At 37.3% G+C, this 15,376-nt stretch overlaps 1 protein-coding gene across 1 annotated transcript; it reads right to left on the bottom strand.

Annotated features, from left to right (window-relative positions):
- Positions 1-1,353: 1,353 nt before the first annotated feature.
- Positions 1,354-5,112, bottom strand: LOC110689052 (pentatricopeptide repeat-containing protein At5g15280-like). The gene has a single exon (XM_021865798.1). It carries the CDS (start codon positions 5,110-5,112, stop codon positions 1,354-1,356), a length of 3,759 nt encoding a protein of 1,252 aa, XP_021721490.1.
- Between the last annotated feature and the right edge of the window lie 10,264 nt (positions 5,113-15,376).

Here is a 15,376-nt window from a genome sequence, read left to right as displayed (position 1 = left end):
CTTTAAAATTTACGGTCGATGTCAACATGAGTCATTTTAGACGCACTAGTTAATAATCAATGCAAAATATATGTTCCTTTAACCATCTGATAGTACTATTTACTTATTTAGTGAAATCTTATACATATGTCAAAATTTACAAAAATGACATGTCATAAGTTTGATAATCGATATCAGATATTGATTAGGACTTCCTCGAGACAATAGCACCATTCGAGTTTGGCCAGATTTGGACAATGGCAGTCTTGGTAGGAACAATAATGAGTTGTGCATGAACATTAATGTAAAAAGTTGAGTATCCAGCTTAAGGTTCGATGTCCTCTTTTTCTTAATTAGATGGCTTTACATGTTTGGTGTAGCTCTATATGCAACAACTGATATATAAATTCTTCCAGCTCCCTTGGACTCATATGAGAGATGCATCATCTTTTCTTTTGACTATTATACATATCCTAGCTATATGCATATATACTTTTGGAAAAAAAATATAGGTATTGATGCATGTATGGCAAGCTGGTTTAGAGCAAACATTCAATGAACTTATGGTATTAAAAAAATATCTGAATGCCAAAAGCATTAGGTCAATTAGGAGGTTCAAAATCAGGTTGAATCAAACGAATCGTATGTACAATCAATGTTGAGAGAGTATAGTCGCATGCATAATTTTACTTTTTTTTTTTTTTTTTTTTTTTTTTTTTAAATCTTTTAAATTGGAAAGAAGAGGGTCATTTGAGCCTTTGAAGAGGGAAGATAAGGGAAATCTTTTATATTACCTCCCTTAACATCAGGAATACGAGGTGAAAGCAATGTCACTACTCCATCACCTCAACTTCTAATCGCATGCATAATTGAATGAATCAAATGTATAATCAATCTTATCCTATATACGTACTACCATAGTATGTGTAAAGGAAAATTGGCCTAATGTTATAGAGTAGTGTATGATGAAGTTTAACATGTTACATATGAATAATATTGGGCCATGATTCAGGGCCCAACAATCAAATTAAGCAAATCTGAATTACTAACTATTGTAATTTAGTTCTACTTATACAGTTATACTTTGAATTGTCATATATTTGTTTTTTTTTTTTTTTTTTTTTTTTTTTTTTTTTACCAAAGTCTTAAGAATTGTTTTAACTGATAAAGCTACTAGAAATATCATAGGAGGGATAAACTAATCATCATATAATTGTATAACCAATTATAAGAGGAATCTGTAATCAGGCTCGGTAACGCAAGCCAGATGTTTCTCGTAGTATAAGATAAACTACTAATATGTACATTTTGCTAAAGTCCTATAACTCATTGTGGGATGCGAAAAGAAAACAAGTTACAAAAAGAGAACATACATCACTTCAGTTTGGACTTCGGATTTTCTGAAGGGAATCCACTTTTCACAAGCAGCATTGATAGAAAACCTTCATTGTCATTGTTACTTTTCCGATCATTGGAGTAGCTTAAACTGCTAATAAGTGACCACTGAGTGCCAAAATCAGGTTCATAACCTTGTCGCTGCATCAAGTTCAGTAATTCTGATGCCTTGGACAGGTTGTTCTCAAATCGATATCTATCAATCACTGAGGAGTACATCCCCTTGGTAGGAGTTTCACCAACTTCGATCATTGAAATCAGAAGGCTTTCAGCGTCCTTAGTTTGTCCGTTTCTGCAGAACTTCTGAATCAGTAGGTCCCAAGTCCCTATACTTGGTTTAAGATTCCTATAAAACATCTCATTAAAGAAATCCATAGCACAATTCAAGTTGTTGTACACACAAAAACTTTGAACTATACAGTCATAGGAGGATGCATCAGGTATGCTTCTGTTCTTCAAAATTTGATCCAGGAGATTTACTGCGGTTTCCAGTCTCCCATAATGGCAGAAGTTCCGTATTAAATTGTTATAGTAACTGGTTTCAGAAGTTGAACCTTTCTCAAAAATTTGAGCCAGAAATCTTTCTGCTTGATGTGTTCTACCACGAGAGAAAAGGCCCTCCAGAATGGCATAACGTACAGTAGGACAAAGACGGCATCCTCTTGATTCAATCTGATTACTCAATTCTAAAGCATTCTGAATTTCTCCATTTCTACACAAGTAGCGTATTACAGCTCTGAGGCTACGATTGCTTGGTCTAAAGCCCTTAATAATCATGTCATTCAGGAACTTCATTGACCTAGGCATATCTTTGCAAACTGAAAACCCGTGTATAAGGATATTGTAACCAACTTCATCAAGTTGCTGCCTGCTTTCCTGTAGTTCATCCAAAAGTGCATCAACAAGGTAATGTTTCCCTGTTCGGAAAAGAGAGGAAGTAAAAATGTTATGTACAAGGGAATAGGGAGTATTAGTTCCATCAACCATGAAATTCTTTAGTCCCCATGCAAAATGTAACATCCCCATTTTGCATAACAGGTATATCAGATCCCGGTAACTGAACACTGAGAGACTGATACTCCTCTTCATCATGACACAAAATAGCTCTTTTGCTGTCTTCAGATTACCACTTTCGCAACGAGCCTGAAGCAGAGAATTATAAATCTCACCCTTTGGATGATTATTTTGCAAGAACATTTCTTGAAATAAACCATCTGCCTCTGCAACTTTTCCAGCCCTGCAGCAACTAATAATAAGGGCACTGCGAAGGGAGAACAAGACCGAAGGATGGTCCTTGAAACCTGCATCCATTAGAGAAACTGCTTCTTTAAATCTATCGAACTTGCAAAGCTTAGGGATTAACAACATAAGAGCATCTGGAGACAAGGCCAAATTATCAGCTCGATTTTCATCATATGTCATTAAGGCTTCTGAGAACCTTTTCTCCAGACAGTAGCCTTTAATAAGATGGCTATAAACAGTGTGGTCCAACTCAAAATTCTTCCGTTTAAGTTCTTTAACCAAGATATCCCCTACGCAAGTGAAGCCATTAGAAGAAAGCTTTTCAAAAAACAATTCACAAATTTGAATTTGCAAGTCAGGTTTTGCTGCCAGCATAATGTCAAAAAGCCCAAGCACTTCTTCAAGCATTCTTCTGTGGCATAAATTTTCCAAAATAGTGATAAAATCATCCCAATCAGGTGACCAATTGTCTTTCCGTGCATGACCCCAGCAGTAAAGAATGTCACCCATGCTCCCAAGCTTGCAAAAAGCCACAATTGCAGCAGTATATGTTGTGTTAGAGATTGGTAGATGCCTTCCGCACATTTCTTGAAGAAGTAATCTGCACTCATCTACGAAGCCCCCTTCACCTAAAGCCTTGATAATACAATTGAGAGTTTCATGATCTAGCTCACCAAAATGCTGAAACACCTTATCTAGGAGAGCTGGAATTGCCTTGATATGGCAATTTGATTCACATAGCAATCTTACCAATACAGAAAGAGCCGGAATTGATAATTCTTGTCCCCACTGAAGCATCTCATCAACCATTAGCAGTGCCTCTTTAACATTATTGGCACTACATTGCCTCATCACAAGCAAGTTAAAGTCTGGAACCAAAGAATCTTCAAGAACACCCATTACAGTTTTCTCAAACTCGTCCACATTTGTGTCTAGATAAAGACCATTCCCCAAAGTATCAACAAATTCAGTTCTAAAATTCTTAACATCGTTGTCCCTCTTCAACTTTACGGTCAATGGATTAAGCCCCAAAATAGCAAACGCTTTCGATATTGGATTTTCTGAATGTGGGAGGGTAATCAAACCATGATTTACCATCTCAGACATCATTAGTTCGACCTCATTAAATAGCCTGGCATTAGAATACCCAGCTAAAAGAGCTCTAAAAGTGAAAAGATTAGGTTTTACCCCATTATCAATCATTTCATTGAAGATTTCTCGGGCGTGCTCTTGCATACCTGCCTTGAACAAACCACTGATAAGTGCATTGTAGGAATGCATATCAGGTTTCAGGCCTCTAGATAATATCTCGGAGAGATAAAAAAAGGAGTCTCTTACCTTTCCATCAAGGCAACTCCAACTGATGAAGATCCCAAATGTTATCTCATTCGGGACAAAACCTAATCTCTCTAACTCCCATAAAAATGAATCTGCTCTTTCAATACCAAAATTACTGCACAAGGAATATATAATCTTATTACCAACAAAGATATCAGGGGCACATTTCATTTCAACGAAGAAACTCAAAAGATCTTCGAAATCCTTCTTCTCATAGTACACATCCGCAACCTTACCCAAAATCACTGTATTTGGCTTCCATCCAGTAACCACAATTTTCTTAAGAAGCTTCCTAGCTTCCCTAATCTTCCCATCCCGACATAGAAAACTAATTAAACTCTCCAAATTCTTGGGTTCAACATCACCTATATTGAAACCCACTTCAACTACATCCTCATAAACACGAACCGCTTGATCAACTCTACCTTCCTTCATCAAAAGGCTGAGTAGGGAACGGTAACATGCCAATGATGGAGCTAAAGATAGCCCCTTCATTGCATCATACATAAAAAATGCTCTATCCAATTCACCCATATTAGCATATCCCTCAACTAAACGACTGAAAACTTCCTCATTAGCCAGTAAAATTCCTCGGGCTTTCGCAGTCGATAACAAAGATTCAACCTCCGTAAACATCCCCACATTAACAAGCATAGATGCCATAACCTCATAAGATTGAGGCAAATGCTTAAACCCCACATTTCTATCATCAACCCTCCTAAAAATCTCCCACAAAGATTCAACAACTTCAACATCAATACTCAAATTTTCACTACTCAATTGAAAACCCAGTAAAATTTCAAGCACATCCTCAGGTTTCCAAGTTAAAACCCTCAAAAAATTGCGACAAGTTCTAGGAGATACATAAGAAATATTCAAAATCAATTGATTTATAGAAGAACTAGCAATAGTAGAGTTGTCAATTCGATGATCCCACAAATGGGAACATTTGGAAAACACCAAATTTCCAACAAATTGGGGATTAACTGGAGAAGAATTAAAGTGGGTATTGCTTAATTTGTTAGATGATGAGGAATTGCTAAGAAAAGCAGAGAGTACGAACTGATGATGTTTAAGGGGAAAGAATGGTGATAGAGAAGAACAGACCTGGTTAATAATGGAGGTGCGGAGATGAGTCGAGCTGATGCGCTGAAGCATTCTAGTGCTGCACGAAGAGTCATGTCGCTAAAGGCATTAAAGGGCCTCGGAAGGTAGTTTGCGGAATTTGAAATAAGGACTACGGATGAATTTGGGTTAGTAAACTACTTTTAGGCCCGGGCGATGCCCTGTTTCATTTTTTGTATTTCTACCTTATAAAAAGTGGGAAGTTGTTCTTGTGAATTGTGTACAGACCTTTTTACCCTTTAAAATGTTTATTTACCTTCTTACCCCTTTATAATCCCTACCCATTAATGAGTTTTGCGCTTTAATTTCTATCTCCTCAATCTTTATTCACCATCCCTGAGTAGAAGAAAACCCATAAAACCAAGCTCAAGAATTGCTAGAGTTTGTAACTTTTTTTTTTTTTGAGGAACCTGATAGTTCTTTTATAATTCCAACAATTTATATACTTGGCTTTCCTATTTCTCCTTAATCTTAATGTCTCCTTCACCTTTAAAAAAAAGGAAAAATTGAAAAGAATAATCCCACCTTTGCTCCATCTGCTCAAAACAGGCCAACCTTTGCGTATTCTGGGAACAATCCCACCTTTCACCCATAATTCCAACAATTTAGATACTTGGCTTTCCTATTTCTCCTTAATCTTAATGTCTCCTTCACCTTAAAAAAAAAGAAAAATTGAAAAGAATAATCCCACCTTTGCTCCATCTGCTCAAAACAGGCCAACTTTTGCGTATTCTGGGAACAATCCCACCTTTCACCCTTATTTTCTCAAAACAAGCCCTTGACCTATTTTTTATATTGTTAACCGGTTTTAGCAAGTGATATGCCACGTGTCACTAACTAATTGGCCTAATATTTTTTAATAATTAAAAATAAAAAAACAAATTAAAAAATAAAATTTTTCCCAACTTCAACCCAGCCCTGAACGACATCCATTCCAACCACTGAGCCGCCTTTGCCTGAACGACTACCACCGTCCATGGCCCAGCCTCACCTTTCGGTCTAAAACAAGCCCGCCACCTGAACGACCACCCTCATCTTCCCCTTCCCTTAATAATTATTGTTGTTCATGGTTAATTTATTACCCAACATTTGATTTATTTTTGTTGATTGTGAAATCGGGTAGATGTGAATTTTCGTGGGTAATTGAAAAAATTGAGGATTTTATTGTTCCTTTATTGTTTAATTTAAGTTTGTAATTGAATATTTTTGGGTATTGTGTGTTAGAATTGTGGATAAAAGCTACAATCTACCTTGCTTGCCATTAATAGGAATGATAATGTGAGGTTGGTGGAGTACGCATCAAAGAAGGGTGGTATGCCGAATGTGAGGCGTCGCTGCGTTGGGTGGGGTTTCGGGGCCGAGGTTGTGGTTGGTGTTTTGAGGTGGAAGACAATTGTGGTGTACGTAGCGGTTGTGATGCAGTGGTGCTTGTGAATTTAAGGGGGTGGGGTTTCGTGGGTGATAAGAGGTGTCGTTGGTGGTGGGTTTGTGGTGAAATGGATGGAGGTAGTGTAGGTGGTGGGTCAGTGGTGTGACTTGCAGTTTTTTGGGGAAGGGGAAGCGGGGAGGTGGGGATACGGAGGTGGGGTAAGGTGAGAGAGTGGTGGCTGGTGGCCATGGTGGGGAACCATGGAGGGAAGGGGGAGGAGAGATAAGGTGGTTTTTTGTTTTTAACTTTATTTATTTATTTTTATTTTATTTTATTTTTTAGAGAGAGGTTTAAAAAATAAATAAATAAATAAATTTAACCTGTTAAGCAAGTTATAGGTAAAAAGGCTTGTGGTTGGCCTGTTTAGAGCAGATGGAGCAAAGGTGGGATTATTCTTTTCAATTTTTCCTAAAAAAAAGGTTAGTATTGTTCAATGCATTATTTCACACGACGACTAGCAAGAATTTGAAGTAATAACTACCACCTTGGCAACCAAGCTAATGTACTTTTAGATTGCATCAACAACATCTTTTACAAGACTTCGCTTCTAAAGTGGGCTATCAAAGCCATTTCCTTTTCATAGACTCTACTAAAACAGCTTAGCAACAACATGAATAAGTACACAGTGTTTCTTCATACAAGAACACTGCCACATACAACATATTATGCTCAATGTTTGGTTGTAATTGTTGCTTTTGAACCTTTTGTTTGTAACATTTTCGAGGTTATGGTTTAAGAATATTATGCGTTAAGTTAGATGCTTTAGTTGTCCAATAAACCTTAAAACTATGGCCTAAATTCGTAAGGCTTTATTTATAAAAAATAAAAAAAAACACACACTTATTTTAAAGGAAAAATTGCCCGCAATAATCCGACCTTTTGCCCGTCCGCTGAAAATAATCCCACCTTTAGATTATTTTTTAATAATCCCACCTTTACTCCCCGATCTTTTTTATTGGTCCCTACAGGTTACCTTACCTATTGTAGCCGGTTTTGGGATGACGTGGCTTCCAACGATTATAATCCTATTAATTTCCCTTTTTAAAATTGTCAGCTCCTTAATTTTCATTTCTCTTCCTTCTTCGTTCTCTGTTCTAAAAAAAGCTCTCCCTTTATACTCTGAATTTCATCTTCGAATTCAATTTCTTCTCAGCTAAATCTGTCACAAATGGCTAGTAGGAGGCATAATGGTTCAAGTAGTTCTACGTCGTCGAGAAATTTTGGCTTGGTTTCCCCAAAATTGAAGTGCAGGTGTGGTTTGGAAGCAATTACTCGTACGGTTAAGAATGGTGAGAACGTGGGGTTGAAGTTCCATGGATGCCCTAGATGGCCTGTAAGTTCAATGTGTTGTGCGAAATTATATGTATTTGATTAATTAAGATAAATTAAGATAATTAAATTGGGCATTTGAAACTAGGGTTTTTATTCTAATTGAATTGGGGATTTATCATTTTTTTCAGGAGGGTGATTGTGGCTTCTTTCAATGGGTTAATGTTAACCTCAAAGATATTGATGACCTACGATTACAAGTGTTTGAAAGAGATACGCAAGTAGCTGAAAAAGAAATGGAGATTGATTTACTTAAAGAACAATTGAAGAGGGTTGAGAAGAAATTGGGAAATAAAGAGGATGAGTTGGATGACACAAAAATGGAGCTTTGCCACACTCGAATCGAACTGATGAAGGATACAAGGAATGAAAAGAATTTTTCCCTTGCTCTGTTTGTTTCATGGATTTTCTTTGCTTTCATGATAGTGATTTTAAAGGCATGACTGTGATGTATTTAATGATTGTAGGTAGTTTAAGTAAGTTAAGTTAGTTTAGTTTGGTTAAGTAATGCTTTTTGGTCATTTGAGTCATGTATTGAGCAAAGACCTAGTTGTTATGTAATGACCTATACATTGATGAGTTAATGAAAGTTGTTTTGACAATGAATTGCACAATACTTGAATTTCTGACTGAATGCATCATCATATAGCTGAATAAGTTTAACAAAAGAGGGTGAAACTGTTTCCCAGCCATACACAAAATAAACCTTGATAAGGTTCATGACTTAACAATGTATACTTACTGTTGGACTTCACACAGCCAACATGATGAAAAGACAATATCCAAAAGTTTTACATAAACATAGTTAAGGCTAATATAGTAGCCATAAAAGTGACATGAAACTATTCATTGACTTGATGTAAAGTGGAGATTTGGCTTGATTGACTGCACTGAAACCAGGACATAGATGATCTTGTCCTTCTTTGATTTCTAAGGGTCTGCAAACACATAGAGAACAGAGAGCTTCATTAGGTTTTAGTCTTATTAACATTGAACCATGTTATTTTGACAATGAATAGCAACTCACATTAGTGTGGGCTGATCCATCAGGTGCAATGTACACACCTACACCTTGTGGAACCTACAGCAAACACATACAGTTTAGGCACATAAGCACACAACATAAATAGGTTTAGGGTCTAATTGAGGTGTTTATAAGAAGAAAAAAGGACCTGGTTCCTTCCCCTGCCCCTTGAGCCACCCCTTTCCCAGCCTGATCCCCTTGTGCCACCTCCAGCACCCCTACTCCACTTGCACCACCTCTGCTAGAACCTGCAGCACCTGAAACACCTCTCTCAGCAGGAGCTCCTCTACCAGCAGTAGAGCCTCTCCCAGAAGCAGCCCCTCTCCCAGTAGCAACAAAACCTCTCCCAGCACCATCTCCTCTACCCCTTCCACCCCTAGAGCCTCTACCCATTGCTATCATTCTTCCTCCTCTACCAAGTATGGTAGGTTGAGCAGTTTGGTTGTAGTGACTTGTATTTGGCTGTTGGGGTGCTGATGGCACAGCCTGACTACCTTGTGTAGGTGGCACATCCTGACTAGTTGTTGGGGGTTGAGTTGCTGGTGTAGCTTGAGCATCTTTAAGAGGCCTTCCTCTAGCCCTTTTTGGAGCAGGTTCAGCTGGCTGCACATTGTCCTTGTTGGGGCATTTTCTTTTATTATGCCCCTTAAGCTGGTAGAGTGAGCAAGTCATTTCAATCCCTATTCTTGTCATTGTACCAGATTTCTTAGGGCTCTCATGGGGGTCTTTGATACGGTTTTTCTTTGGCCTCCCTAGACCAATTTTGATTGGTGGTGGAGCAATACATTGGGACACTTTTGGCCAGTGTCTTTCACCTTAAATTGGTGGAATTGAGCCTGCCAAACACAAGTAACATGTAACAAGTCTGCATACAGGTTGTTTTAACTAGAGAAATGGGGAAATGGATTAGTTGTTATACCTGCATAAACTGACATGTAAGTGTCCTTGAAATATGATGAATCTACATATAACTCAGGCTCTTTTCCCATAAAATAAATGCAGGCAATTGTATGACAGCATGGGATGCCAGTCATGTCCCATTTTCTACAAATGCAACTCCTATCATCCAAGTTCACCACTAACTGATCCAATATGTAACTAACATTGAAATGAATTTCAGAAGAAGGATGCACTTCACACTCAGCAGCTTTTGTCTTTTTAATTTCCAACTTGGATTGAATTCTTGGACAGAGTACACCAGTAGCTTTCATCATGGCTTGCCTTTTGACTACCATCCTTTGCATCAAAGAAGTTCTGATATCTTCCAACATGTATAGCAAGTGTTTGGTCCTTGCTTGAATGATGAAACCATTGAAGGTTTCTGCAATGTTGGAAGTTATTGCATCTGTTTTTATTGCAGGACTGAGGAAAGCTCTGCAAAACAACTCTGGCCTATGCAACTTGAAGTCATTGGCAGCATCCACATGGATTGATGCAAGCTTAGCCAGGTACTCTTCATAATCAGCCTCATTGTAGCTCTTTGCAATACTCCAAAACAACAATTTCATCTCATCTCCTCTGTATTTTTTGTGCTAGTAAGCAAATATACATCTAGCACAGTGTCTATGTTCTGCCCTAGGTAGGACAGTTGAGACACTACTCACAATACTCTGAATTTAAGCAAAAAAAAAAAACACATGAACAAGTAAATCATCACAAATCAAACCATATAAACACTATACCAAATAATTTGTTTAAAGTTAAGGCACATACCACATGCTCATCAGAAATGATTGAGATGTCTTCCCCTTCTCTAAGACTTAGGAAATTTGCTAGCTTCCTAAAGAACCATTCCCAAGAGGAGTTATTCTCTCCTTCAACAACTGCCCAACAGACAGGGAACATTTGGTCATTGTTGTCCCTTCCCACAGAAGCCAACAACTGACCCCCTAAAAAAGTCTTCAAGAAGCATGCATCTACTGCCAAGACCTTCCTACAACCTTCCATCCACCCATTCTTTAACCCCTCAAACAAATGAATAACCTTTGGAATACAGGTTTGTCAGCTTGTTTTACTAAGTCAGTTACAAGCTCAATTTCTGTCCCAGGGCTGCAATTCTCTATTTCTTTTAAGTACCCTGCAAGCTTGTTGTAGTGGTCATGCATTGACCCATGTAAAAGCCTATGAGCATTGTACTTTACCTTATAGGCAAAGTCTCTGGTCACCAACATCTTATAAGTCTTCCTTATATACTCCTGAATCTCTTTTGCAGGCCAATGTGGCCTGGATTTGAAGACATCCAGGAATTGCTTTGCCACCCAACTTGATTTCAACTGCCTGTTTCTTTCATGTTTCTCTGACAAGTGTGTTCACCTTTTACTGTCTTGACAACAATTGTAGCCCTCCTTGTGTCCCAAGAAGCATACACATAAAAAGGACACTTCTCTATGCACCTAACACCCAATCTTTGGGACCTTTTTTGTTGCTCACAACAAAAGAAACATCCCTACCCTGCAGAATACCATACTTAGCAACTGCATCCTTGAAGTCCTCTCAGTTGGCAAACTTCTGGCCAACCTTCCATACAAAAGAATTGAAGTATGTATGCTTAGACACTAACAGCCCTACCCTTTTTTTCCTCCCAAGAATTAACTCTTCTTCATCACCACTATTAGGGGGGGTATTGTAGACACCCATTTTTGTCTCCCCAAAACCAAACCCGGTGATGAGTACCTTTCGCGTCGAATCATAATCGAATGAAGCGAAAGTGTGGAAAGTCTAGTGTTGCGGATAGTTTTAATTTCTTTTCTCTTCTTTCTGTTTTTGAAAACTTATTTTAAGAAAACAGCCAATCCAGTTTGGTTGGTCCATGATATGGGTCCAATAGTAGTGTAGTTGGATGGAACTTGGAAAGAGCTTTCCAACGATATATTATAAGCCCAATTCCGATGAATATTGAGGAAGTTATGGCCAAATTACCAAACTGGGCCCGGTTTGAGACTTATATGCGGCCCAATGATCTAGGGGAGGGCCTAATATGATTTATCATTCATAATGCAATTAGGAATGGTTTTAGTCTTCTAGATTCTTCTAGAAGGTTCTTTTCATTCCTAATTCAATTAGCATTGATAAATTGACTTTTGTTGACTTTTTAGAGTTTTAATTAAAATCAAAGAGCATTTTTGAGGAAAAATACGATTTTATCCTCCTGTACGGCAATTTCTATCTGATTTTAGAAAACGCGTCAAAAAAGGGATTAGCGCCTAACGCCAGACATTAGCGCCTGGCGCTAAGCCTGGCGCCTGGCGCTAATGTTAGCGTCTGACGCCAATAGCCAGCGTTGGCGCTAATCAGGTTTTTTGTGCGCCAGAACTCTGTTTTGATATTTTATCTTTTTGGCTGATTTTCTCTATAAATAACATCGTAAAAACTCCGTTTTCGATAACCAATTTTCATCTACAACCAATTATCACCAATTCACCTGCAATGACCAATTCTCTCTCTTTCTAAACCAACTCTCATCAAGTTTTTCTTCATTATTCTCTCTCTCTCTTTTCTAAACTAGCCTTTTACAAACACAATTTCTCATACATTAGCACTAGAAACACCTAGCATAATTCGAAGTTGCCTTCGCCCTAGACGTGAAAGGTTTAATTTCTGAGGGTTTGGTCCCAAATCTCTCTTTCAATTATTTGATTTAATTGTTTTGTTTATTATTTTCCTTGAAGTTACTAACGTGTGTATTTTGTTATTAGAAAGAGATACGAGGCATCCAAGTAAGTACTTTAATGGTTTAATTGATATTATGATATAGAAATCATGCTTAGATTGTTATTTTGATTCCTAGTATCATGTTAGGATGTTTTCCTTAATTTGATGTTTAGGGTGACAACAATAAATTCCTAGTATCATATCTCGGGTAACTTTAATATTAAGTATGATTAAAAGTATGATGTCTTATATTTTCTTCCTAATATTTATGATTTTTAGTATCATCTTAGGGTTAAAGATTTGATTTTTATTGTTTAGTGACATGCTAGGGTTTGTTATTAATCTTGTTAGTATCATGTCTAGGATCTTGCTATTATTATGCTTTAACATGATTTATGATTATTAATTATGACTATGATTATTTTTATGATTCATGATTATGGTTATGAATATTATTATTATTTTGATTATTATGATTATTATTATTATGATGATGATGATGATTATTATTATTATCATGATTAATAATTATGAACATGATTATTATGATTATGATTATAATTTTATGATTGTTATGATGATTATTATTATTATTTTGATTATTATCATGTTGCTTGATATTTATTTATTGCTTGATCACACCTTTTATGCATGTTTAAAGGGAATTGGTACTTGTAATCACGCTTAATAAGATAATTAATAATCTTGTTTAGGGTTAATTTGATTGTAATTCAAGTGATCGCCAATAATAGATTTATTTGTGCATTAATATTCAACCAACATAGATAAACAGGTTCAGGTTAATCCTATTGATTGCATGTTAGTCAGAAAGCGCATATGAATACGATCAGAATAAAGTAGAGGCCTATTATTAGGGCAGGTTCAATCTCTTTTAGGTTGGATTTGTACCTTCATCCCCGAACCCTATTTGGTTCAAGACCTTATTGAGTTGACGATCTGTTGGATCGTTAAGGGGTGTAACCTTCACCCTCGTGAACGGTTTACAAGTTCCTAAAAAACTTGTTGGCGACTCTTTTGCTTTATCTTCTTCCCTTTTGGACGCCACCGTACTTTAGTGTATGATCACAGTGGGTTTCAAGATAAGGGGGTTAACGCTTGAAATATTCCCTAAAGGTATGAATTTCTTCATTATTGTCTTCATAATCACTCTGAGCTCCAGAACCTGCACTTTCCCCTACCTCTGTCCTGTTCCCTTGATTCTCTTGTATGCTCAAACCCCTAGCAACCTCTACTTGTATTTTCCTTGCAATATCAACTAGCTGGGTAGTTGTGTCCCTAACCCTTTGCCTAGCTATATTATACTCCTCATCTCCACTATCAGATTGATACTGCAAGTCCTCACCAAGATCTCTTCATGTTCCCTCTCATATTCTTCCTCTAACTCCTCTAAAAATTCAACCTCTCCTTCTACATCAGCACCACCAGCCTGCTCCCCATCTGTGTCCTCATCCCCATCACTTTCATCTGTATATACTTCCCCAAAGAAAGGATTAGAACTCACTCCCTTGCCCTTGTCAACCAGTGGGTTGTAATGAGGGTCTTCATTGTCAGTCTCAGTGCTATAATCTGGAATCAGGTCATTAATGGGAATGGGGCTATCTGGCCTTGAATCTTCCCACTCATAAGAGTTTAAAGGGTCAGCTTCTATGTTTGAGGCTGCTAAAGTGGAAGAGAAAGTGGGAAGAGGTGTTGCAGTTTGTGAGCTGGGGTTTATAACATATTTAACTCTAAAAAAACTTTGGTTGGATAAGGTAGTGGTGGGTTGAGTGGAAACATATTCAGTGGGAGCATCTTTTTTAAAAGTATCAGTGAGGGCATCTTTTTTGGCTCATCTTTTTTTGGCTTTAGTGAGCTGTCATGGGTTTTTTGGGAAGGTTCAACAATATCCAAAGGCTGACTTTTCTTTCTTGGACTAGATCTAACCTATGGTCCCCTTTGAATTGGAAGTATTTTAGGTCTCACTGTTTTGGGCTGGTTTTTTTTTTTTTTTTTTTTTTTTTTTTTTTTTTTTTTTTTTTTTTGCAGAAGCTTGTATCTCTGAGGGGAAAGCTATTGGGTCATTGTCATCATGCATGGCATATACCTCCACCCCCCTGTACTTCTCTGACACTTGTATCATATCCCTCATACTTTCATCATCTGTCACCTTCCTCAAACCATCCACCAAACTCAACCCAGGAACCAAGTATAAAAACCCCTTTATTCTTCCATCATATCTAGCACGCTTCATAACCAACTCAATCAAGTAAAAAGAACACAGTTCATCAGGGTCTACATTAAAGGTTTTCCCCATCCCATTCCTATAACACAACCCACCATTGTTAACTGTCTCAAACACCCCTCCATGCCACATTTTCAAGGAAATTTTACCCATACCTAAATTAACAACAACTAAATTACAATCAACATAAAACAACCAAAATTACTCAATGAAAACAGAATAAAACATCAATTAACATATTAACATAAAACAAAAAATAAAGCACAAATTTTTACTAGATAAATACGACAATTCACAACCAAACTGAACAAATACATAGTAATTACACAAACAAAATAATCTAATTCCAGTTGAATTGATTTAGGGTTCGAAATTCGCATCCAATTACAGAAGGATTAATGGGGAAATTTAGGGTTAGCAACTTACCTAAAATGGCGCAAATTAGGGTTTAGCTGTTTAAATTCCCCCAAAAATGGAAGCTTGGGACTTTACTGCAACGTAAGAAGGTGGTTGAAGCTTCAATTATGGCTATCGATCTACTTTCTAAGCTATATTCAATTGCTCTGCTGAAGAAGTTATGAGGGAGGGAGAAAGTTCAGATATTACAGAGGGTGGTTGGGAG

Source organism: Chenopodium quinoa, unplaced genomic scaffold (genome assembly GCF_001683475.1).
Source record: "Chenopodium quinoa cultivar QQ74 unplaced genomic scaffold, ASM168347v1, whole genome shotgun sequence".
Lineage (NCBI taxonomy): Eukaryota > Viridiplantae > Streptophyta > Magnoliopsida > Caryophyllales > Amaranthaceae > Chenopodium > Chenopodium quinoa.
The sequence above is the reverse complement of the archived record's forward strand: the minus strand, read 5'-3'. Positions and strand labels throughout refer to the sequence as shown.